The 26474-nt window shown below is 40.6% G+C and overlaps 1 protein-coding gene across 5 annotated transcripts in view; it reads left to right on the top strand.

The window, feature by feature from the left end:
- The window catches only part of akap13 (A-kinase anchoring protein 13), a 65477-nt gene extending 39564 nt beyond the window's left edge, over nt 1–25913 (top strand). For 3 of the 5 annotated variants that reach the window (XM_080002619.1, XM_080002616.1, XM_080002620.1), the window contains 26 exons: nt 3023–3185; nt 6662–6729; nt 6950–7007; nt 7945–8125; nt 8428–8534; nt 9980–10126; nt 10958–11067; nt 11436–11579; nt 12080–12205; nt 12807–12924; nt 14618–14738; nt 15123–15253; nt 15658–15734; nt 15875–15941; nt 16035–16149; nt 16393–16475; nt 16779–16970; nt 19369–19524; nt 20038–20108; nt 20279–20323; nt 20548–20598; nt 21064–21264; nt 22025–22306; nt 22894–23013; nt 23296–23506; nt 24079–25913. In XM_080002619.1, the coding sequence (XP_079858745.1) occupies nt 3023–3185; nt 6662–6729; nt 6950–7007; nt 7945–8125; nt 8428–8534; nt 9980–10126; nt 10958–11067; nt 11436–11579; nt 12080–12205; nt 12807–12924; nt 14618–14738; nt 15123–15253; nt 15658–15734; nt 15875–15941; nt 16035–16149; nt 16393–16475; nt 16779–16970; nt 19369–19524; nt 20038–20108; nt 20279–20323; nt 20548–20598; nt 21064–21264; nt 22025–22306; nt 22894–23013; nt 23296–23506; nt 24079–24134 (3201 nt within the window). In that variant the 3' untranslated portion in view covers nt 24135–25913. The remainder of the gene's footprint in view (nt 1–3022; nt 3186–6661; nt 6730–6949; nt 7008–7944; nt 8126–8427; nt 8535–9979; nt 10127–10957; nt 11068–11435; nt 11580–12079; nt 12206–12806; nt 12925–14617; nt 14739–15122; nt 15254–15657; nt 15735–15874; nt 15942–16034; nt 16150–16392; nt 16476–16778; nt 16971–19368; nt 19525–20037; nt 20109–20278; nt 20324–20547; nt 20599–21063; nt 21265–22024; nt 22307–22893; nt 23014–23295; nt 23507–24078) is intronic. The other 2 variants (XM_080002617.1, XM_080002618.1) reach the window with 2 other exon arrangements.
- The last annotated feature ends 561 nt before the right edge of the window (nt 25914–26474 follow it).

Below are 26474 nucleotides of genomic sequence, written 5' to 3'. Positions count from 1 at the left end.
ATAAACAGGTGATTTCAAATAAATGGCCAAGCGTTTACAATATGGTCTTGTGGTTGAGGCCTATCAGAGGTGGGATTTAACTCTAGTTATCCATATATTTAATTAACACAAGAGGGTGCCACAGTACCCAACAGCCATCCACTTTCCAGTGGATAAAAAATTAATTGAGCAAAGAAGGGTTGAATTTCGAACCACTTTGTTTATGACAATGGTTATATACATCGTAGGATGTGTTACGCAGCCTTCAAGTTTAGCAGTACTACATCTGCAATGCTGTTCCAGTTGAGATGCACTAAAAGCAAATGTTGCCTTGTTGGATTTGTTAACATGAATTTCTCTTGATAGTCAAAATGTTTCAAATTGAATCAGTGTGTGCAAGGCCAGCACAAGGAAGTGGCACATTGCAGGCAGGAAGGAAGAGGCAGGGCCTGCCTCATCTGTCAACTAACCCATCAACCACTTTCTGCTGAAACCTTTTGTTTGTTTGTTTTTCAGCCACATATCTTCAAGCGTATGGTTGGCATCAGTTGCGCACAGTAAAAGGTTTCAGCACTAAATAAGGACCGCAAAAATGTTAATTGCCATCTACAAGGTGCGATTACAATCATAAAACTAAAAAACAGGACTAGCGGTACAAGCAATAGAGCAACATTTTGCCATTTGGACTCATGTAACAAGAGCGCTGACAAAAATGCAAGCTTTCTGGAGAACATGTTGAAGATCAGATGCAAAGTATAACTCGTGTGTGTGTGTGTGTGTGTGTGTGTGTGTGTGTGTGTGTGTGTGTGTGTGTGTGTGTGTGTGCGTGTGCGTGCGTGCGTGCGTGCGTGCGTGCGTGCGTGCGTGCGTGCGTGCGTGCGTGCGTGCGTGCGTGCGTGCGTGCGTGCGTGCGTGCGTGCGCGCGCGCGCGCACAGTACTTCTGCTCTCTGAGGCTCAGCTACAGCAGATGCTTGCTCATTTCCCCATTTCAAGGCACACACAAACGTTAGCATGTACAGCGCATCTGAGAGAGAGCATTAAGAAACAGGCCAAATGATGAAGAGGTTAATCCGTGCTGACGTTCAAATATGCAAGTAAAACAAGTCAGCAGAAAATTTGCTTTTTAGATAGCCGGACAACAATCTAGAAAAACAATACGACAGGGAGACAGAAGGACTGTCGGACGGACAAGGAAATGTCAGAGATATTCTGTAAGCGGTTCCACTGCTCCGTAAGGTGCCGAGGTAAAAAGCTCTTCAATGAGGTAGGCAATGGTCGTGATTAGATTTGTGTGCGTTTGTGAAGAGTTTATTATCTTGTGTAAATTGCTTAGGTTTTGTTAGAAAGGCTGTCAGAAAATATTGTCTGTTTAAGAAATACAGAGAGCGTCGTATCACTCTCACAGTTCCACCAGCTTTGCTGTGGAGCCATTTTGCTTTCCGGTATAACCTTAACTTGAGGTGATTAGAGAATAGTTTCCGTCAATATAAATGCCCTGTATCTAAGAGACCAGGCCATAATAGGCCTGCGTGTTTACAGTGTTAGTGAATGACGTTACAGCATGCTCAGTCATTGATGGGAAATGACTGCTGCCCCGATTTCTTTCTCTCTCTCTCTCTCTCTCTCTCTCTCTCTCTCTCTCTCTCTTTGGCGCCCAGAATAGAACCAAACACAAAGCAATTACTTTACCACGGCATGTTTATAGGACCCACCCTTCTCAAGCATTGGAACATGTATCCAATTCTTAAAGTAGCACTGAAGGTGCCGTGTGGGTTATTAATAGTGGTAGAAAGGCTATCGCATGATGTATGGGGTTTCATCCGAAGGAGTCGTACTAGTGTTTTTAATCACCACTAGATCCATCCAGGGTTTTGTAGCACATACTGTATAAGGTGTTCTCAAATGGAGACAGCCAGTATCAGCAATGAAATGGAACATAGAATGAATTGTCCATATTCACAGGAACTTAATGAGTAGAAAGTTAGAAATATGTCAACCAGGGGTAGGCTGGCCTCAATAGCAGTGCCTGAGTTTCCCTAGCAAGGCCTAGCTATGGATTCAAAATACAAAAAAAGTAACATCTTGGAGGAAAATAGAAAATTTAATAGTGCGGGGACAGATTTGTTTGCTTTCACCGCCGACGATGCTGTCTTACCAGTATGCTTGATCTGCGGCAAGAAATTAGCCAAAGACAAAAAAAAGTAACATTGAAAGACATTTTTAGAACAAGCACACTGCATATGCAGGAAAGTATCTGGCTGGGGATGAGACAAAGTTCCGCAAAAAGCAGTGCAGAGCAAATGTACTTTTAAGAATTGGATCAAATCTCCAAACTCCACTAATGCTGCTAGGGCTAATTTAGACTTAATAGGTGGTGTTACCTTCATTATAAGGTTAAAATATGTTTTGCCACTCCAGACAGATTTTTATTTTTAATTTTTTGGCCAAAAAAAACCCCGGATCTAGACATATCAAGCCTATCTAGTATCTAGATAGGCTTTATTTTAAGTTGAGTAATATGTGGTATTTCAATGTGACAATAGCCACTGTATTCTACAGTGAATATCTACTCTTAATATCAAGATAAGATTAAAGCATAAAATTACCCTATGAATCTGTCCTTTAACTATACCAGAGTAACAAAAAATGTAAATGATTGTTTTCTCATACAGAAAGAAAGGGATGCAAAAACTCATCTTACATCTTCTATGCCACCCCACTGGTCAAATTTTCTTATTATAAAAATATTTACTTAATATTTACTGCTCCTTCAGGGGCGATCTGTCATTTTTTAAGAATTGCTTTACAAATACAATTTTACTGAAACAAGAACTGTAAATCAGGTGAAAATCTTATCAAAATCCAGTTAACATTCGTCACAGTTATCATGAATTGTTATAAAACAATTACCAATGTTGTTTTATCGCCCATTCTTCTCTTTATAGGTTTGATGCGCCACCCTACCACTGGCCCCATCCAAGCCACATATTGCTTTGAAGACTAAATACATGGTGAATGGTTTTCTTCCCCCTTTCTTTCTAGGAGAGAGACAAGGAGAAGAAAGGTGAGAAGGAGAGAGAGAGCAGGGAGAAGGAGAAGAGGCCACTGAATGGTCACCTCTTCTCTTCGACCTCACCCCCTCCTTCTGCCACCTGCCAACAGTGCACCAGACCCCTGGTCGCCAAGGAAGTCTTCCTCTGCACAAGTATGTCAGACACACACTCCTTCCCCTTTTTGATCAAGTATTTCCATCTACTCGTCCTCTACCTCTCCTTTCACTTCTTCTTTCTGCTTCTTTCCTTTTACCATCCCTTCGGTCACCCATTTCTACAAACCTACAAGTGTGCTGTACGAAAGAAAGTACAAAGTGGCCTTTTTTCTGCAAGCCTCTTGCGTCTTTCCCTTGTTTCTTTTCTTCATCTTCTCGACTCCTTCCTTCCTGCTTTCCTCCTCTTCAGCCTGTTTCCGTCATGGCCTCCATCCTGGATGAAGTAATCCCTCTTACTGTGCTATTACAACCTGTCTCTCGTACTTCCTTACTTCTCTGTCGGTCTCACAGATATAAATGGCACTTGCTTATTTAGTAGTGTTCCTCTTTTTTTCTTTGGTTTTCATAGCTGAAATTGTCGGTCATGGTGTCTGCCATGAGCTCATTGTGATAACTACAATAAAATGATTTATTTCTAATCAGCCATGATGCAGAAAAGTTATTAAGTTATGTTGAATATCTATTCATAGGTAGGCCAGATAAAACCAACTGAATAGCAGCTTCTTAGTGAACTCAGAAATGAGTCAGTATTTAAACCAATAAGCAAGATCTTCTATGGAACTTATAGATTTTCTATGGAACTTGCATATGTTTAAAGCAGACAAAATTTGCAAGTCTGGAAAACCCACATTACCAACTTCTCTAAAGCTTCCCTTTAAACATCCTTGAACTCAACCTAAGTCACATTTGGGTCTCTGCCTCTTCCTAGGGGAAGAGGGGATTCAAGAGGTTATTTGTTACATACAAAACTCAAGCTGTCAGAGTACAAAGCCCAGCATGTCTGTAGTGGAGACAAATCATTCATCACTCACTAGCCAAGTATCAGAATAGAATTCCTACAAAATCCAAGAAAATCCATAGTTCCTTTTGTTAATTAGTTAAACACAAAGCTGTATTTTACTGGCTGCTGTATTAACATTCTCAGTCTTGCTCTTTCTTTGACTCCATTGACTTGGAATGACATCCAAAATATGTAAAATACCCAATAAAACACAAGAGGAAAAGCTAGACATGAATGTCCAAATACATGTTTGCATCTGACAATACAGATGGCTGCCATGGTCTTTTAAAAGGTTCACCAGATATACATCCCATATTGTTATTCTTTACAAAGACAGCATGATACTGTATGCGTGCATTTATTAATTTAAATATAAACGGGTTGTATTCTTCTTTCTAAAATGTAACTTCTGGCAACAACCGTAGCTGCTCTCCTGGAATATAAAGAATTAGGTTTTGTACAAAAAAGTTCATACAAACATTTCGAGATGCTTGAGTTTTAATGGGTTTTTTTTTGTGCAAAAAATCTGAGTGACAACATTCAAAATGGTGGATTTTTTTTTTATTTTTATGCCCAGTAGGAGAAACAAAATAGCATTTTGATGTCAATTAAATCTCCTCTTATGAGAAATCAACCAACTTTTGATCAAGGTGAACGGTCACATTCAAGGCCCTGTACGAACCCCGTAGTAGGCTCCAGCAAAAATAACCGGACATTTTAGATATGTTTTGATGATTAGGTGTAAATTCCCAAAGCTGTATAGCTTGATGTCTCTATAACCAAGTAAAATGCATACTGTATAAGGAAACCTTATTACACCATAAACTGCTGCCTCACAACCCATGTTGTGTCTTCTTTGTCTCGCAATGTATGTTCTGGCCGACCAGAATTGTACAAAATAGGAGGATGTGACACAGTTTAAATTATACTTTCCTCCTTTTTGAAATATCTAATGTACTGCCCCTTCAGAGATCAACATAGCCAAAGCAGTTTTACTATCGGTGGTTGGGCCATGGTATAGTCAATTGGATGCACAATGCAGGCATGGCGCAGAAACCGTCTTTTAGTGGACAGTCTGTGTGTGGAAAAAGCTTATTTCAAGACAGAAAAGGTCTGTGCCTTTAAGATGCACCAGATTGCTTTCAATATTTTCCATGCGTGGCGAGAGACGCAGGACAGGCCGGTTCCCATCCGCTAAATATTGCAAACTGTTGCATCAGTGTGTGTGTGTGTGTGTGTGTGTGTGTGTGTGTGTGTGTGTGTGTGTGTGTGTGTGTGTGTGTGTGTGTGTGTGTGTGTGTGTGTGTGTGTGTGTGTGTGTGTGTGTGTGTGTGTGTGTGTGTGTGTGTGTGTGTGTGTGTTTGAGGTAGCTGCCAGACTACTGCCTGCCTGTGCACACGCCCGTCCGCGTTGTAGCTGCTTAGACTGCCGTTGCCGTAGAAACAAACTTCCTGTTTGATATACAGAGAAACCATCCGCCGTGTCTGCTGTTAAGAGCATGTGAAAGGGAACACTGTGTGTGTGACACAGAGGGAGGGAGAGCGAGCCAGACTGTGTTTTTCATTGGTCCGCTCAGACAACTGGCTGGATTGTGTGGTGTCACACTGGAGTGTGTGTTCTCGGTGCAGTGGGGGTCGGCGCCCCGTGGGAGAAAGAAGAATGTATGACTCGCGTCAGCCAGCTGACTAGACGCCCACTGTCTCTGTTCAAAGAGGCCACTCAAAAACAGGCAAAGATTTGAGATTGATTGGCCTAGACGAGTACGGGTCCCCATTAAAAGAGCATTATGAACATATATTTCAAATGACATTGGCGAAGATGCCCCATATTGATGTCTGTTTTGCGCTCTACAGGACTCATAAAGTCCACCCACCATTTTTAATTTAGCTTTCCAACATTTCTGACAAATAAGAGAGTTTCGTTAGATTTTTCAAGGCACAATCACTAACATTGGACAAATAGTGGCATTGGATAAAGGAAGGAAGTCAACATTGCCAAATGTGATGTGTTTTCTATCCTTTATAGCAGAGGGGTCTTGCATCACCGTTTGTTTGGAGCTGAATTTTTGTCCATGCTTGCACAAACTAAATTGAAACCAGTTCAGGCATATACAATAAGCGGTGTAGTTCATGGGGCAGGGATTGAGCGGGGATTGAGTTTTGGGGGTGGGGGGCATTTTCTCTTCAAGTCCTGTGGGGGCCTGTTTTGACAGCTGGAAATCTCAGCAGATGTTGAGATAACAGTGAACTGACTGGCTGTGATCAATAACATTTGCAAACCACAATTTGTGCAACAAGCATATTGGATATTGTACCTTTGAGGTCTGGTTAAGATGTTATTGGCGAAACAGTGGGTTGTTATTTTATTTTATTTTAATTTTTTGCATTTCCTAATCCTGAGGCAAATTCAGAAATAACAAAAATTAAAATGAAATTTTAAATTAGCCTTTTCATATTAACTTTATATTTGGATGAATTTCACAACATGTACGTGGTCTTGGGCAGGTGTAAATGCTGTTTAACCGTAGAATAGAGAACTGCAGCTAATAACAGATTAATGCCAAAATGCTACAAACAAATTCTTGCTGCATACCTTTTTTAAATAAGAGCCATTGTGTCTGGGTTGCTTTCAGACTGTGGTGCACAGGTCCATAAGAGCTGTAGAGAGAATCTGTCCGCCTGCACCAAGAGCAGAATAAAGGTAAGTTTAAAACACAGACACCTTATGACAACATGCGGCTTTCGGCAACTTGATCTTAAATACCTTGCAGCTCGGCATGCATTTTGTATAGTATCCATTCAAACTCCACTGTTATGAAACAACTCGGAAATGCACTTTGTCGCAAAAGTAATCAAGCACTGATTATTTTATTTGCACATTATTTTTGTTCCTATTAATCCTGTCCCAAATTTGCCTCCAGCAGCAGTTACTGGCGCCAGAAGCTGTTCCTGGGTCAGCTGTGAACATGCGGAGCAAATGTAAGAACACAGCTATTTATAGCTGATACCATGCATTCATTTTAACTTGTTACTGGCAACATTTACACATATAAATGTATATCTAGCAACTATGCCAGTTATCAACATGATTATAACATAATCGTTTTATAGGTATAGATAGTTATTTAAAGTGTTTTGATTAATCTATTAATCAGTTAATCGTATTATCATTTCTTATCCATCCAAATAATTTAATAACACACCAGTGCCGCCTGGTACTGTTTATTTTATTTTATTTTTTTTAAGATGTGTCATACTATCAATTGTCATCCAACCAGCAGATGTTTTCTGTGACCAAAGCTTCTGTGTGGTGACTTTGTACGACTTCTGAGCACATCAGTCATCACGGAGACACGAACCAGCCTCTAAAACCCAATCATCAATGAAATAAATATAAAATTTATAGGGACTTTCAATTATGTAAATCCAAGGGAATAAAAACTTTTTATTTTTTCGAAAAAAATGAAGCGAGCAGTGACGTTTAAAATTTTATGTATTTAATTTGTAACCCAAAAGGAGGTTACACACTCCGTGCAGATTAGGGAGTGCTGGAAGTGGCTTCTTTATCCCCGGCTCAGCTCCACACTTTCTTTAATAAACTGTGTCTCATCACAGGCTCATTAAACTGGCGTCAAACCACCCATGTTATTTGGGCAGCCCAAAATAGTCCTCTAAACCGTTTTCGGGAGCGGCTTGTATCAATCAGCATGCGTCTCTTCTTTTCGGGTGCTGTACGAGAAGAGCAATATACTGTATTTATAATTAGTTTGGGTTTCCAGGAGAGGTGTGTGTGTGTGTGTGTGTGTGTGTGCGTGCATGGGTGTGTGTGATTTTATTTTTTTTACTTGCTTGCAGAATGGACATATCCAATTTCATTTGAGTTATTTTTTCATATGTTGTTTGTTTGGTTTTCCAGCTACATCTTCATCCTCGTCTATATCATCGTCATCCTCCTCCTTATCCCGCGACCGCTGGTCCACCCTGACTGGCCCTGAGGATCAGATTGCCCTGGCATTCCCACGGAGGAACCCCAGCATCCTGTCCTTCAACACACACAGCAACCTGTCCAAGAGCATCTCCACCAGCAACATAGCAGGGCGAGTCTCACAAACACACACACAGTAAAGGAGAGAAATTTTCCAAATTCTATATACGCAATCGACAAATTGCCACTCAGTCCTCCCTTTAGCAAGTGGGATATTTAAAATAAATATACTATTAATAACAATAATAATGGACATGCCAAACCTGTCAACAAGGTATTGAACCCTCTCTAGCCTATTTACAAGAACGGCATATACACGAGGTACACGGTGAAGACATGAACCTTTTCTACCTACTATCAATAGTTATTCTCTATAAAATCTCTAATATTATTTGCTGGTTTGGTCCCCTGTAGGTTGGATGATGTGCCTCTGAAAGGCCTGAAGTTTCTCTCTCAGTCCACCGACTCTCTGAATAAGGGAAGCAAGGTCAACGCCTCCACAGAGTCCCTCTGTGACGAAGGTAGGGCCAACCAGTCACACTCCAGATACAAATCCAAATATGTGCATAAATGCATTCGTGCATGTACACAGGTAAATGTAGAATGAATACATCCATGTTCTCCAATGTCAGAAAATGGATTATACGTCAAATACAATATACTCGTGACCACAAACTAACAGTTTTAGTCAATGCTGTGCAGTAAAAGTAATGGCTTGGATCTGCACTCCCTAAAGATTTTGAATCAGTATTTGCTGGAGCTAGATACAGAGAATCAATATTTTAATGTCATCAACCAAATTGCATTCCGCGCCCAATACTTGAAAAGGGACTGATCTGATTCAATATCGGTACTGGGTGCCAATACTGACGTCATTTACCCATCAGAGAAAAAATGTATGGTCTGCCTCCTCGAGAATTCAACTGGGTGAATAATTAACCTATAATGGACAAACTGTCACTGATTGAAGCAGCCATTCACCTGTGTTTGTCTTCAAAAGAAGACGTCATGAGATATTTACAATATCCGCCGCCATAGAGGTAGTTCAGTTATATTCGTGCAGTGCCAAACTGAAACAATGAGGATAAAAAATTACACCTTAAGGTCCTTCGCCTTGCCCATTGCGGCCGGTTTAAAAACAAGATGATCCTACGTCAACGTCGCCGCCATATTGGAATGAGCAAGACTGGCCTGTAAACACATACAAGTAAACTGGGGAGCTACATTTTATCTGGATAAAAAGCACTACAGTGTGTACATTTCTTAACCGATGTCAATGAGTCATTTTTATAGTCAAGGGTTTGTGATCTACGTGGAGTAGAAAATAGTTTTGAAAAGTGTCCCCTTCCCGCCCGTCCACGACCACGACCGTTCCAGTATGGCAGCCCCATTGATGTACGTTCCAAAGGTCCAGATCCGGTTCTTAATCTTTTTATTTTTTATTTTTATTTTTTTTCACTTATTCACTTTGTAAACCTACACCTGTTTGTATGAGAAGGTAACATGTGAAGTATGTGAAGTCTACTTAACCTACAGTTCAAATAAATTGCTTTGGAATACATTTAAACTTAATGGGTTTTTGTATATATTTTGCTTTGTTAATAAGAAGTGCTGTGTGGTTTACTACAGCCTCATGTTACCTTACACATTATACCAACAACAACATTAAGAAGAAAAAAGAGCTCTGGCATCGTAACCAGTATCTTATTGGCACATATGTATCGGAATCGGATCAAAGCTGAAAAACATTGGATCAGTGCGTCGCTACTTAATACCAATGTTTGATACCTATGTGACTTGTTTTCAGCTACAACAGGCCAAAAATGAAACTAAATGTTACTTTCTTCAAGCTAGAAGGAGATGGTTTCATTTTTAACCATGTATGATCATTGACCAAGTATTAAAAGTACAATAAAAGGATATTTGGCATTCAGAACGATATAATATATGTTTTCCTTTTGTAAAGGTACAGAGATGATTGACAGCCAGTTGATGGGAGAGTTTGAGTGTGAGGTCAAAGACTTGGAAGCAGATTCTTGGAGCGCCACAGTGGACAAGAAGTTCCTGAAGTTGCATAAGAAAGACGAAGTCAAGAGACAAGACGTCATTTACGGTAAAAATTTAAAAGAAGTGATTCTTGCTAAGATTTGAGTACAGGTACTCCTCACTTAACGGCCGAGTTCCAATCCTAGGACCAGGGCGTTAAGCGAATTAATTGATAAGCGAGGACCCATGTTTTTTCATGGTAAGGGGGCGTGGCCATTGCGAACGTTAGTGTAGTGAATACTGACAGACTGCAGGAACGACACTGAGAACAGTGATGAGATGAGTGTATATAGTATATAAAGGGTGATTAGATGAGATGCTTGACGCTGAGACGCCGCACACGCAGCGTTATTGTACACAGCGTACAATACAGACTGGCCCGAGAGCTGGTCGTAAGTCTTAACAGTCGTTAAAAAACAGGTAGGTCTTTAAATGAGGACTACCTGTATATACAATGTAAGATAAATAAATAAATACAATTTCAAAATGAGTCACATTTTTCTGCATCAGAGTCAACATTTCTATATTTTATACTTACCTGTCGAGAGAGAACCAAGAAAATCCATGGACTTAAATGTAATGGTGAGCTTTATTTACTGTTCCTTTATCACTTATTTGCCATCTGACCTAAAGGAAGATGTTATAATAAACAATCGTAGAATCATCTAGTTCATAACCTACCATATTTGTACTTAATACTTTCTATAAAAGGTCCTAGAAATAAATCTTATTAGATGTAACTGCCTGATACATGCAGACACCCTGATATTGGACTAGATCCAAGTGATTTATTTCATAAGGTTTGTTCACTTCAAAGTTTAAATGTAATGACATTTTATATTTTAAGTCTTTTTGTTGTAAATAGTTGCCTCCTCTTTTCCTTTCCGCCTGGCCTCAGAGCTGTATCAGACAGAATTCCACCATGTCAGAACGCTGAGGATCATGTCTGAGGTCTACTACAAAAGTGTTCAGAAAGAGCTGCAGCTGGACACACATACTCTGGACAAGGTACAGATTAATAACCTGCTCCAGAATTGTATTGGTTCTGATGTGCGGATGGAACTTTCAAGCTGTATTTACGAATATTTGTATTCTCACATGGCATAAAAACACTGTCCTGAAAGGCTAATAAACTTCTTATTGTCCAGTCATACATACTCATGTACGTATATCTCGGTCTACAACCCTCAGTATACGTTACATATTACCCATTTTTACATTCCCCACCATTGCTGCCAATGTTCTATTATTTTGTTTTTCTTTCTTACTATGTATATTTTTTATCATACAGACTTTTTTTTTTTTTTTTTTTTTAAAAGACACATAAAGTGCTGTTATCCGTTCATTTAATATTGTGCTTTGATTGTTCAACTTAGGTTTTTCCCGTGCTCGACGACCTGTTGGACACGCACACTCACTTTCTCACCCTGCTGTTGGAGCGAAAGAGGACCTCCTCGGCCGAAGGGTGCAGCGACGGCAGCTTTGTGATTCGCAGTATCGGTGACGTCCTTGTAAATCAGGTGAGAACAGCGAGGAAGGCATCAGGGTTGACGCGATTTCATGAGGCAGTGTTTGAAGTTTGCATCAAATGTGGTTTTTCCCTGAATATCAAAATATCATATGGTATCCCGAAGATGACTTTCATTGAGTGCTGTATGTACAAACTCAGCCAGTCAGTTGTTTTTGCAGGTTTTTTTCTTTGTGAGGACAAAGCCGGGTCCATCTTTTAGTTCGGTCTATTTCTCTAGAAATTAAGAGCTGCCGGAAAATCTTACTGTTGTCTTTAAATGTGACATGACTGCAAGAACCAAAATGTTGAGTGCTATGAAGCATCTGGAACAAGAAAACTATGTCAGATAGCTTAATGAGGTATCAGGGTAAGGATACAATGAATAGGATACATTCAAAATATCTGTTTTTGCTGAACTTGTAAAGAACTTTTAACAAAAAAAACACACCACCAGAGTGATTCTATTTTTATATTCTCTCTTTAAAAGAATACTTGATTTGATCTCCTTAGTTCTCAGGGTCTAACGCAGATCGCATGAAGAAAGTCTACGGCAAGTTCTGCAGCCGCCACAATGAAGCGGTCAACCTCTACAAAGAACTGCACGCCAAAGACAAGCGCTTCCAGGCCCTAATCAAGGTAAGCAGGGGGGGGTTCACTAAAGTGTGAAGGGTGGTTCAGGGGGTTAGGGAGCTTAAACATTTGCCCATTTGGACTGCATTTAAGCACAGTGAGAAGCTGCAGTAGAGTGGTAAGTTTCTCAATGGTGTGTTCCCCAAGTGTTCAGCCAGATTGTCATATGTATAGTTGGTCTAATTCAGTGATTTTTTTTTTTCTCAATTTCATGGATGTTGTTTCTCTTAAATAACAGATTTCACGGAAAAATTAAAGAAAAAAAAAAACCTTAAAAAAAACCTGCTTAAAAAAGTGTTTTTAGCAGTTTAGACATTTTAACATTGACATGACAAGCTAATTTAAATTGTTCCAGGGGGATGATGCCCACCCTGGGTGCTGAATTAGCCAATCATATCTTGGGAATGTGTCACGTGGATGCTTCACGCATGCCTAAATTCTACGTTTCCCTACAATTATTTTTTTAATATGTATACATTTCACGGCAAAACAATTTGAATAAAGCCTGTTTTGAATACTAGCAAACCTTATCATTAAGGAGGGCATAGAACAACAGAGAATGATCAATTTATTTTTTGTTAATTGTCCCCCCATTGTGTTTCACCAGAGGACGATGAGCAGCAGTATTGTACGCAGGCTCAGTATCCCAGAGTGCATCCTGCTGGTGACGCAGAGGATCACCAAGTACCCCGTGCTGATCCAGAGGATACTGCAACACACCAAAGGTAAGAGGAGGCCAAAGAATGTACTGTATTTATGTACAAGTACTTATATTTTAGTCAGCAGTTGCCATTCCAACAGTTACTAGTAACTATTTTAGTTTTACTAGTCAATGTATTAGGTACTAGTACTTATTTATTAGATACTAGTAACTATTCCAATTGTTACTAGTACCTACAGGTACTCTTCACTTAACGACCGAGTTCCATTCATAGGACCAGGTCATTAAGCAAATTAGTCCAGAAGCGAGGACCCGTGTTATTTCACGATAAGGCGGTGTGGCAATTGTGAATGCTAGTTTAGTGAATACTGACAGACTGCGGTAATGCGCGATGAGGTGCTTGACACTGAGACGCCATGGTATTGTGCGCAGCGTACAATACAGACTGGTCAGAGAGCTGGTCGTAAATCCGAACCGTCGTTAAACAGGTAGGTCGTTAATTGAGGGGTACCTGTGTTGCAATGTTACTAGGAACAATTTGCAATTATCAATTAATAACAAATTTTGTTATTGAATTCTATGGGCCTCTGTTTCAGATATTAAATATTTGCCTCTGACTAGTATATATTCCCATTGTTACATGTATCTCTTTCAATGTTACTTGTTTCTAGAAATATAATACTAGTACTTATTCATGAGTGACAGGTGCCTTTTCTTGCTGTTACTAGCAACATTTTCTTATTCTGATTCTGAACAGCTCGCCATGAGAAAATACTTGACAGAACAGCTTGTTGTTAGTTTAATTAGGGTTTTACTCATGTTTTACTCATTTATTTTAAAAATGAAAATGTTACTTGTAACAGCAGAAAAAGGCACCAGTCACTAATGAAAAAGTACTAGTACTCAATTAATAGTGACTAGTAAAATTGAAATAGATTCTAGTAACAATCAGAATAGATACTAGTCTGAGGCAAATATTTGATAGCGCAAACACGGAGCCCCATTGGATTAAATTTAAAAAAAGTCCAAATTGTTACTAGTAACATAGCAATAGTTTCAAGTAACAATGAGAATAGTTACTAGTATCTAATAAATAAGTACTAGTACCTCATACATTTTGACTAGTAAAACTAAAATAGTAACTGGTGTAACTGTTGGAATAGCAACTAGTAACTAGTAAAATATAAGTACTTTTAAAAAGTGACTAGTTTGTCCTATGGATTAAATGTTAATACATAAGTGTATATAAGTTATATGTTAGTATACAAAATTGTAATTAACTGTTTTTTATCTTCAGTAATGGATTTATTCACTGCCTTGTTTAAACCAAATCACATATCCTATGAAACTATTTTCCCAAAACAAAATGATAAACACCTACTTGATGCAGCTACTTCACTGCAGCATACTTGTGGAAACAGTGTTTCTACAAGTATGTGTACAAGAGTATAGTACTGGATCTGACTCTACTATCGATGTCTATGGAAAAATTTGTTAAATATTATTAACTGATGGCAAGGCAATTCGTCATATAAGCTGCATAATTCCCCTTTGTATTTTGTGCAGCCACCGGTGCAAAACATCATAATTCTACGTGTAACAACAACAGAAACCACCTCAACCTCCCACTATTACATTAATCAGACATTTATTTGAGTATCAGGAATACTGTAATGCCCTCAACCTCTGTAGTATTCAGTCAACAGCAGTCAGAGCGCCCTCTCTCCCTCTGACACCCCCCCCCCACCTCCGTGCAGAAACGGATGAAGATCACGCGTGTGTCTCTGATGCCCTGCGCTGTGTGAAGGAGCTCATCGCCGCCGTGGACAGCAAGGTCAACGAGCAGGAGAAGAAGCGGCGTCTGAGGGAGGTCTACAGGTAAGCCCAACCCCCCCCCCCAAATTGTGTACAGACATAATATTGTGAAACGTACCGCTCTTATCAACGAGGCAAATATTTAAGTCTTAATTAAATCTCCTTTTAGTTATATCCCTTTGGGCTACATCAGTGCCAACTTAAGAGACCAGAAAAAGGAAGTTGTGGTGCTTTCTACTGGCAACCATTACAATGTTTAGTAATATCAAATTACTATATCTGTTTTATATAGTCATTCTTATATCTCTTATTGAGTTCTATGCTCCTTTCTGTAAAATGTTGTGTAACCTACCCTTTCTAACCTTTTCTGCTGGAACATTATCAGTAAAGGTAAACTTCAAGAGCAATGCATGGACACCTAATGGTGTTTCCTTTTGGTTTCCCCAGTCGGACGGACAGCAAGTCCATTATGCGTATGAAGAGCGGCCAGATGTTTGCCAAGGAGGACCTCATCAGAGGCAGGAGGCTGCATCACGACGGGCCACTGCAACTCAAGAACTCTGCGGCCCGGCTCAAAGGTTCCACCGCTGCGCAACTATGTCATTCTTTCAAGCTCACATATCACCACTAAACCTGTTAATGGGACCTGTTGACAACCTGTTGACTGCTGTAAGCGTAACACCGTTTAAGTTGTAACTGGACGGTCTCACCAAACATTTGACTGTTTGAGGGAATAGTAGAAATACAAATAATATTATTTCTTATGTTGTTTTGAGACAGTCACGTTCCATTCCAATTCAAAATATACTGTTGTGAGCCAATCAGGTTCTGCTCTGTTGATAACACAACAATACATTACATTATCATTTTGCCTATAATATTTTACTGATCCTATGAACTCTATGTATTCATGAGGCAAAAAATATGACTTTTTACTAATTGCTAAATACACCCCTATTTTCCATTTTAAATGCATCTCCAGATGTCCATGCCATGCTGCTGTCAGATGTGCTGGTGTTCCTTCAGGAGAAAGACCAGAAGTACGTCTTCGCCTCTCTGGTGAGTTGGGATGAAATACGAAAATAGGTCTTGAATTAGTTCCAATCATTTCCTTTCTTTTTGTTTTGGTTGCCAACTGCTGCTTTAAAGGGCAGGGCACTAGAGAGTGTGTTTAACAAAGTCTCATTCATTTGTCTCAGGATCAGCGCTCCACAGTTGTTTCTTTACAGAAGCTCATTGTCAGGGAGGTGGCCAACGAAGAAAGAGGTCTGTTCAATTTTTAGTGTGTTTGTTGTTCTTGTTGTTGTTACCTCAATCCCCATGTTTAAGTTGACAACCTGAATACGTCTTGTCTCCCAGGCCTCTTTCTGATCACAGCGGGCAGCAATCGGCCGGAGATGGTGGAGGTGTTGGCGAGCAGCAAGGAAGAACGCAACACCTGGATGAGTCTCATACAGGACACCATGCACTGCATGTAAGACCTCAGAGCATCACTGTGATCAATAATAAGAACTATACATAGTTTAAACACTTTGCTTTGTTGGATAAATGAAGAGCAACAGCTTTATTTATATTCTTGGCAGAAAAATGACAACATTCCCAACCCTGAATATAACATTTAAAATCATCAAAACCAGGTTAAACAAAGATGGTGACATGAGGTTGTTTTTGTTTGTTGTTTTTTCTTTTTTTTTTACGGTGCATTGTGACATGACAGGGAGAAAGAGGAGGACGAGGGCGTCCCCAGCGAGACGGAGGAGGACAGAAGGCAGCAGGAAAACCGAGCCAAGGAGATCAGAGGTAGACACTCTGTCTGCAGCCCTCAATACTTAATTCCGCCATGTTCAAAAAATTAATTCTGCTCCGTTATTCTGATCTGCAATTTCCACTTTTGTTTCAAGAAGAACAAGTAGAACTGATGGTAACCAACATTGTATAATCTGGTATCCAGACCATATTTCACACCGGTGATATCAATACAGTATATGTACGGTCATTATATATTCATCCATCACTGCATGCTGGAACTCACAAGGAAAGACTTGGCAGCTAATTTCTAAACTTCGCTTGATTTAACTTTGCATGAATTCATGTGTGTTTAAGAACTCTTGAGGAGAAAGGATGAACAGATAGTCTCCCTGCTGGAGGAGAAGGTCAACATCTTCAGAGACCTATGTGATTGTAATCCCACCCCTGAGGATGCCGTCCAATCGCTCAGGGAGCGCATGCTGTTCAGGGCCACGCCCAACAGCATCACCAGGGGCGAGCCGATCATGAAGGATGCCATAAAGGAAGGTGGGTGGGAGAACAGACCTGTGCTTCTTGGGAAGTTCAGGTCTTTGTTTCAGCTTCCTAGAAGGACAGGTGGTTCTAAGCATTGTATCATATCGCATTAGATTATGGGATGGTTTTCAGACACAGATTATGCCTAATCGTGGACTGAATCAAACTTTGAATCTGTGAAATGGCCTTTTTGTCATTCATGGTTTAAAATAGTCTGACTGCCCGAATCTCGATTAAAGGAAAAAAAAAAAAAAAGTGTATTTCCAGAAGGAAGATGAGAGCTAATCTAGGTCTAAGTGAAGGCTTAAATTAAACCTGGCAGGTTTATTTTTGGATTAATGGATGTGGGCCTCCAGGTCAACCTTGAAAACAGAGAAAATTGATTATCTGGACTAAGACCAGCACCAAGACCAGACAGAAGAAGCTGACTAGTCTTCATTACCTTATTCTCTAGACATTATAGTCTAGAACTAAGTCATCTTAAATTAAGCAACGTCTCAGAAAGGTGTTTTTAAATTCTGGATGAATTAGTCCTGATTTAGATTGAACCCCGTCTGCAAAATCGTCCCTACGTCTTTTAGTGGGTGCTTTTGTCAGTGACTTATAATCAAAAGTCAGAAGGCTTAAAGAAGGCTCCCTCGATCTATTAGATCAGCCAAATCTGTTGATCATGAGAAAACACAATTCTGTAGGTTTTATCTTTGTTTATAGGTAAGACTTGTGTTATAATTGCATGCCTATTTTGTCAAAAATGTTTCAGTTTGTCATTTATTTTGCATTGTGTTTGTATTTTTTTTGCCACATGTCTGTAAAGCACTTTGCAACAGTGTGCTTTAAGTAGTTCAATATAAATAAAGCTTTACTTACTGACAATAAAAATATGTCAGTTAAATTAAATTCTTTGTCAGCCTTCAATAGGATTGGTATATTAGATATAGCAAATAAAATTGACATGAGATGCATCAGGCTTTTTTCAGCTTAATCGGCCATGACTGGTGATCGGACGAACAGTGTCAGATAGTTTCAGATTCTTTGCCAATTTACACGCTTGATACTGCGCTTATGTACTGTACTGGTAAAAATGCTCCGGTACTCAAACCGGATACCAACGTAATGTACCGTAGTTGACACTCAAAAAAGAGAGCAAAAGAAAGAAAATGTAGTCTATTTGGAGGTACTTCAAGGTAAACAAAGATTAGATCAATTATTTATCTATTGCCTGACAATATTCCAACATTGTGCAAACTGCGTTTCTTCCGCTGTTACAGCGTAGCTCCACTTGTGATTAAAAGTTTGACTCTTTTTTGAGACTCGGTTCTTGACGAGTCACTCAGTAAAACGAGTCATTCGATTTGATTCAGTTGGTTTAATGTACGATGAGCGAATTAGAACTTCCAGTGAACGAAAGTGAAAAGAGTGCCATTTGTTTTATATTCAATTTTTTTGTAATGATTGCAATTTATTTTGGAATGCCAAGTACCATATAAATATAATATAAATTTATATTTGCACTTAAAAGTGAAAGACTTTAATTTAAATTTGAATTGGACCATTTCCATGTTAGTCATATGTTGTGTCCAGTTACAGTTTGCATTATACTGAAACTTGGTGACAGTCCCATATTCTATTTTATTGGAACTCAGTTACCGTTCCATGTTGTATTTTATTTTATTGGAACTCAGGGGCAGTTTTATGTTCTATTATTTTTCCATAGTGAATAATGAACAATAATAAATAGTGTCAAAATCAGCAATCTCACTATTGTGGTAACTGAAAATTGACGCGGTAATCCGTATGTGCAGCTGTCCCATTACGTGAGCATCATCAGATCACGCAATGCATTTGTCATTGACGTACAGCAGATCGGAAATCTGAATCGGCAGGTCAGACTTTAAAAGAATCAGGAAACTGAATTGGCCAAAGAAATTGTAATCGGTGCATCTCTAGTTGGTAAACCTGTTCGGTAATTTACGAGATCATGCATTTTAAGGGATGTATCCTAATGAGATGAATTTGTATACTGTATATACTTAGCCATAGTAGCTTGCATATGATGTGATTAGCCTCATTATGAGGTGGCTACTGTGTGAATAACTGATCGAGTCATTTTGCTGCAGTAACTCAAACGCCACGGAGACTCCCTGTTACACTATTGTGTTACTCAAAATATTTTCCCAAGGTTGGCATGTCTGTGTCAGCCTCAGGTCGGAATTCACTTTCTGGTCACTATAGTTTTGACATTTACTTGGGAGATTTTCACTGTAAAAAAAGGTTCTAAATTGTATCAGGTATGAAAAAAAAAAAAAAGCTTAGTCTTAAATTTAACGTGAGCCCTTGAATCCCACTGTTTTTTTATTTATTTTGTTTTTGTAATTTACTGGTTTTGTCCTGGTCTCTTCCCCAACACCAGTGGAGACGCTCCAGGCCTTATTTAACAGTGGCGTGGGTGGGGCAGGGTGCAGTAGCCCTGTCAACCTGGCAGGGGGCAGCGTGGGACCGGTGTGCCTGCCCAGACGAGCGGAGACCTTCGGCGGCTTCGACAGTCACCAGATGAACATCAGCAAGAGTAAGCCCACACACACACACACACACACACACACACACAACCCCACCCACCTGGCAGACAGACTGTAACACACTTAGACACACAACAGTGTCCTGAATCAATACCTCGTAAATGTGGCCTAATTAAAATGGTGAGCTCACATCGGTTTTAAGGATTATATGCTATTGAGGTGTTTGTGTTAATGGTACCACCGCTGAAGGGCTGGGCATAAATTCAATAACGTTGTGTCTCTCAGTGGTGATTAATTTGGCGCGGTACCGCGTTTCACATTTTTGCTTGAAATGTCAAATACGTCACGATATAGGATGTGGAATCTCCGGAGGTTTACTTGGGGAAATACAGCGCTTTGGACCAATACAATACTTTAAATGACTATACATGCGTTACAACCTCATTCATTCATATCCTGATTCATCCAAGGTCTTTCTGTTGACAGGAAGGAGTTAGATCGCTCTCCGTTTCTATCTCTCACACTTTTGTTTTCGTGTTTTGTTTTTTGTTTTCTTCCCCCAGACGGAGAGAAAGAAGAGGGAGATGACGCACTTGACCTTCGCAGGACTGAGTCAGACAGCGTGTTGAAGAAGGTGTGTGAGAAATATGTTTCGTTCATCTTATCACCGTTGATTCATTCTTTATTTATTTATTAGGGTATCCCAAAATCTGTAGATTTAAAGCAGATTGGCTATCAAGTATTTAGAGAGTGGGCGTTATTTTCACTTCCTCCTTTGAACATGTTGCTTGGTTTTCTCAACAGGGAGCCACTACCAGCCTGCAGATGTTGCATAAAAGGAATAATGAGGTAATTGTCGGGGCTTTTTTGCCGAATAGCGAGATCGGATGTTTTACGTCATTTGACCTCGGAGCAGTGTGCACTCCTCTGGAATGAAAGATCAATTTAAGTGTGTGTGTGTGTGTGTGTGTGTGTGTGTGTGTGTGTGTGTGTGTGTGTGTGTGTGTGTGTGTGTGTGTGTGTGTGTGTGTGTGTGTGTGTGTGTGTGTGTGTGTGTGTGTGTGTGTGTCCAGCAGGTCCAGCACAGTGTGATCCAGCTCCACGACCTGCTGACTTCGCTTCAGGTAGCCGACAAAACGCACGCATTCATTCTTACCCTAGATCCAGAAACAGACGGGAAATGTCTCTCTATGTTGTTGTAACTTCACGACATGGTCATACCACAATGCACAGTTTGAGCATAACTAGGGAACATCACGTGTAGGAACAGTGTCTTTAAGTTGCAATCCATAAGATTGTCTGTGTTGGGTGGAAAATAAAGTTGCAGTTACCATTCAAAACTGCAACTTTATTTTTTGTTTTTTCAAAACATCCGCGTTTACCTTTGTCTTCGATCTAAAAGAATAATGAGAGACTCTTGATCTCAATTCTAATCAAGAAAATCATCAGTCCCATTTTATTCAAAATCGTGCAGTGTTTGATACGGGGACAGAGGAATGTAAGAACAAGCACTTATGCACACTGCTAACCAGCTGAGATCTCAGATATGGAAGACTCTTTTTACAATGCCTCCCTCCATCCCCTTGCAGGCAGTTGTGGCCCAACAAGACTCTTTCATCGAGGAGCAGCGGCAGGGTCTGAGTGAACGTCCAGCCGGCCAGCCCTCCTCCAGACACTCGTCGTCCTCATCCTCACTTTCATCCTCCTCCTCCTCGCGGCCTTCCTCCCTCATAGAGCAGGAGAAGCAGCGGAGCCTGGAGAGACAGCGGCAGGAAGCCGCCAGCCTGCAGGTGGAGCTCTACACAACACAGAATATTGATTTGAAATCATTTTATTACTTGTGTGTCGCTAAGAAAAGTATTCCACAGGCTTCAATTTTAAAAAGTGACGGTGAAATGTAGGCCCTGCTGTATGTAATAATGTTGAATATTTGTGTGTTTGTTTATGGCAGAGTTTAAATCCTGACCCCGCTGGATTAAGGAGCCGTTTTAATGTACTTTCATTCATTTTCTTCAGTCAAAACAAGAATTTCAGAACGTGTTGTACAAATGTTGACATGTCCTCTTCAATGCATATACCTACTGTATAAAGGCTATAAAAACGCTTACCAAGCCAGATTGAGTGATATTGAAGTTGCACAGATTTGTGATTTCTTAATCACGGAAGTGATCAAACCAGAGTGTTCTGAAAACTTTTTCCCTCCCTAGATTATATATACTTGCTTGTAAATGCAAAATCCTCCATTCATGCAGCAAAGAATAAAGTAAAATGGCTTGTCCCACCAACAGTACCTTCAATGTCTGCTTACCCAAGATTGTATCATTGGTATGGGTATTTTTGCGCCTCTGGGGACAAATTATGTTTTGTACCTCACTGGGCCACAAATGGTGCCAATTTGACAGCTTTTATTTTATTATTATTATTTATTTGCATCATCATTAGCAATTACTACAAAATTGCACGTCACTGTATGACTTTATTTCAGCTTTATTTCTAACAACATCAAGTCCAACAAACTCTTTACTCCTGACGGCCCTCTTCCTTTTCCAGAAGCAGCAGGCTGCGCACCAGGAAGAGAAGCGGCGCTGGGAGAGGGAGTGGGAGGCGCGGGAGAGGTGTCTGACCGAGAGGGAGGACAGGCTGCGGGGCTCGGAGGGGGAGAGTGCCCGGGGCCGCTGTGCACTGGAGGAGGAGCGCGAGGAGCTCCAGAGGAAGAAGGAGGAGTACCAGAGGGAGCTAGAGAAGCTCCGAGAGGCCCAGAGGAGGCTGGAGAGGGAGCGCGAGTCCCTGAGGAGAGATGTGGAGAGGATGGAGGCCCTCCGGATGGACGAGGTGAGTCAGAGAGAGAGTAAAAGAGGGAACTCGTGGGTCCTGATCCAAAATTGGGTCACGGGTTCAGTTTGTATGGAGTTTACACGTCTTCTTTTCGTTCTTAGCCGGTCATGATCTCATGTCACAGATGTCCCATACCATCTCACGGTTAAAAAAGAGAAAACTGTATAAGAGGTCTGCAGGTTGAAAGTAAAGTAGAAGATTTCGAAAAGGGGCTCCTGGATAGCAGCGACTTTACCGGGACCAGCTTTAGAGATGAATGGCTTATTTTGGTGTATAAGACAAAATAAATTTCAAGGCACAAAATAAAAAAATCAAAACCTTTAGGTAATTAACTTAAAGCACTTGATAATAAGATCACAAAAAAATTGTCAAAAATGTTTTGTGGCGCGTGTGGAATGGATTGCAGCAGGGATATAAAAACAATAAATAGCTATAAAAATAAATGCCCCCCAAAACAAGTAGCAGAGGAGGCCTGCAACATATTAACAATGTTTGTACAAGTTCTAGAGCAGGGGCCATTGCTAGCATTTTCCACCAGGCTTCGGACACCTAAAAAGAATGCCTACGCTTTTTTTTTTTTGTAGTCGGGTCAGCTCCAGCGGTACCAGCGGACGCCCTCCACCACTTCCGAAGAGTCTCTGCGCTTCCACAGCTCCGGCTCCCTGGATCTAGAACCCAGAGAAGTGCCAGATCAATCGAAGGAGGTAGGCGGGCAGCATAAACACCTAAACCTTATTTTTCAATCACTGGGAGTCACCCTGAGTGGTTGGTCTGAGAATCTTTTGAATTGATTCAGTTCAGCAGTTAGCTGAAGCTATTCTCTCTTTACGAAATCTATTTAAAAGATTCTGATGCAAATCACCTTCTCTAAATGTATTTCGGATCTGTATTTGAAATCGAAATGACTTGAACATCAGTGCTTTCTCCACTCAACAATACTGAACTATGTTGCCGAATAACCTCCATGTCGCCCCATTGCCTCGCAGGTTGAACTCTCCTCCTCTGCACCCACCAAAGAGCCTTTCCTCCGCATCGGATCCAAGAGGATGGGCAAAAACTTCAACCCTTTCTCCTCCTCCTCCAAGACCCAGGGAGGGGAGAAGGAGGTGCAGCTCCCTGCCAGGCTCCTCCAGCTGGCCAAGCCCAAGGGAAAAAAGGAGAAGAAGAAGAAGAAGGGAGGCGAGGAGGCGGAGATAGGTAGGTTTGAACTCTACAGGCCAATTCATCAATTATTGACAATTGTTTATTTGAACCCTGTGGGAATGACCATTGTTCTGGGGACTGAAGTGTTGAGTTGACCAAATTGTGAATCAATATGTAAGAAAACTTTTTCTGAATCAATCCAAATGGTATATTTCAGCTCCAGCATTTACTCAGTGTGATCCATAAACATGCTTGTGATAAGACATATTATTTTGATGTTTAGGCTTCCATTGCCCAGTAACTGACTGACATAAGGGTCACTTACTGGGTCAATGTTTCTGTTGGCCGGTGAGTTAAGTCTGTCTTAAGTGTACATTTTTCTCAACTCAACAATGCCTAAAATTGGGCTCCCCCCAAAATATTGTGGAGACATTAATCGATTGATCCAGATATCCCATGATTCCGCTTCCCTATGTCCTGAGCCTTGTTGTGCATTCATTTGCTGTGTTGCTGGTATTCATGAAAGGCCAGATAGAAGGTTTGTGTGGTCTGTAGTCCAGGATGGGTGTGTTTTGCCCAGGTGAAAGTTCCTATGTGCCAACTTATGGTTCCTCTTCCTCTGGAAGGTGCGGCCACGGTGATGCCAGAACCTCACAACGACGGAGAAAGCTTCTACTGCTGATGACAGCCCCGGACAGCGGACTCTCTCGGCGGTTAAGACTTTTGTCTGTGCACAGCAACCTCCAGTCGGCCTTCTCAGGGGAACAACAAGCCAGGAAGGCACCTGCTGCAGCAAAGCCAATCTCTCATAGTACCCTTTAGCGCCTGCAGGTGCTAAGCACAATAAAGCTTGGGCGTCTTCCCAAGAGCGGGAAGCGTAATAGGCCCGAATTTCCCCTCTCGATGACAATCAGGAATCTCCATCCTTCAGTCACTCGGGTGGAGAAGGTGGGAGAAGCCATGGAAATACATAGCTCATGGTAAAGAACCATTTAGCCTCTTAATAAGCCTAATAGCCTGCGGTTGCGAGACATTTCTCCTCTGTATCACTCTAATAACGCAGCATGTGTCTGCAATCTGCAGTTCTAGGAAGGCCAGGTAGTGCAAGGAAAGACTAGACTGAAAATAGGACAAAATGGTTTGTTTTTACTCTCCTTCAGTTACCCTCAAGGAGAGGAAAATAACTTTTGGACGCATTTGAAAGTGGAGGGGTGTTGATCCCCGTCAGATGTTGGGAACTGTAGCAAATCTTGAGCTTTAAAGGCAAATAACCCCGGCTGGCCCTTTTCTTATCCCATTGCATATGCTAACTTTAAAACGCTACCAGGTTCCCCACATTAGCGTGAGCCCTAGAGGGGTGAAGGGGGGGGAAAAAAAGAAAAACAGTTTGGTTTGGTATTAGTTTTTGTTTTGTGTATCTTTATGCTAACCTCTGTCTGAACGGTAACGTCTTCCTCCGATGGAAACCAAAGTCGTCAGTGTTTTTTCACATTCTACACTTGGAACTGAATGCTGTTTCAGCAGAATCTCTGCCTTTACAAAGGGCTAAAGGACCCACCCCTAAACCATTGACCTCAGAGAGTGTGTGTGTGTGTGTGTGTGTGTGTGTGTGTGTGTGTGTGTGTGTGTGTGTGTGTGTGTGTGTGTGTGTGTGTGTGTGTGTGTGTGTGTGTGTGAGAGACATGGTCAGAGAATCTTGGATGGATGTGAGAGAAAGATGCAGAGAAGAGAGAATGTAAACGGACTGATTTGATCGTTGCGCCAATTTATGGTGTTTCATGACGCTGAGAAAGAGTTTGACGGTGCCCATTCTTACATTGGAACCTATCCATGACCTTCACACAGTGCTCTTTGGCCTTTCCAACCCTCTCGTTGCTATCCACTGCTTCACGGCTCTCAGGAAACCCTGTGAATCGGCCAACACGGGGCATTGATGAAACTGGCCCTCCAACGGATCCTTCTGGCTTTGTGAATGGATGTTAAGGAAATACCTCCAGAGTGGTGCCTCATGATAGAAAATGGGCTTTAACTCATCCGGAGATACTTTTATTTGTCTTCGTCATCTTTGAGATGCCCCCCCCACATAAAACAACTCAAGGACGAATTGTCCCAAAAAAGTCTACCCTACCCTGACAATCTGTACGAGCGGTGCTGCCAACCCCTGTATCTGTAACCGTCGCTGTACTTCCAGTCACCGGCGCTGTTGCTCCTCCCTCTACACGATTGACTCGACTGGGAGGCTTATTCCAAGCACTTTAGATTGAAGCACAGAGACGAATACCATGGCGTTGTTGTTCAAATGAGATGATCATCTTTTTGTTTTCCCTTTTAATACCGAGAATCTTAAAAAAAAATAATAATAAATGATGCTTGACCCCTCTGCGCTGCGCAGAACTTTTTAGGCCAGTCCGCATCTCTCTCTCTTTTGATATTGGTGAAAACAATTATTAAAGCCGCAATGAAGTGGGGGGGGGGGTGGGGGGGCTGTGTGTGTGTGTGTGTGTGTGTGTGTGTGTGTGTGTGTGTGTGTGTGTGTGTGTGTGTGTGTGTGTGTGTGTGTGTGTGTGTGTGTGTGTGTATATATATATGTATATATATGTATATGTGTATATGTATATATATATGTATATATGTGTATATGTATGTATATATATATGTATATATGTATATATATATATGTATATATGTATATATATATATGTATATATGTATGTATATATATATATGTATATGTATGTATATATATATATATATATATATATATATATATATATATATATATGTATATGTGTATATGTATATATATATGTATATGTGTATATGTGTATATGTATATATATGTGTATATGTATATATGTATATATATGTGTATATATATATATATATATATGTATATATATTTTATTTTTTTTTGTCACTTTAGAACAAAGTCAACGGCTCCTGCCGTCACGGGGGCAGCCTTTTTAGACCATAGCTAAACCCACAGCAACTTCCCTTTTAACCCAATCAGGCTTGTTCTGGT

This window comes from Zeus faber (genome assembly GCF_960531495.2).
Source record: "Zeus faber genome assembly, chromosome: 6".
Taxonomy (NCBI): Eukaryota; Metazoa; Chordata; class Actinopteri; order Zeiformes; family Zeidae; genus Zeus; species Zeus faber.
The sequence above is the reverse complement of the archived record's forward strand: the minus strand, read 5'-3'. Positions and strand labels throughout refer to the sequence as shown.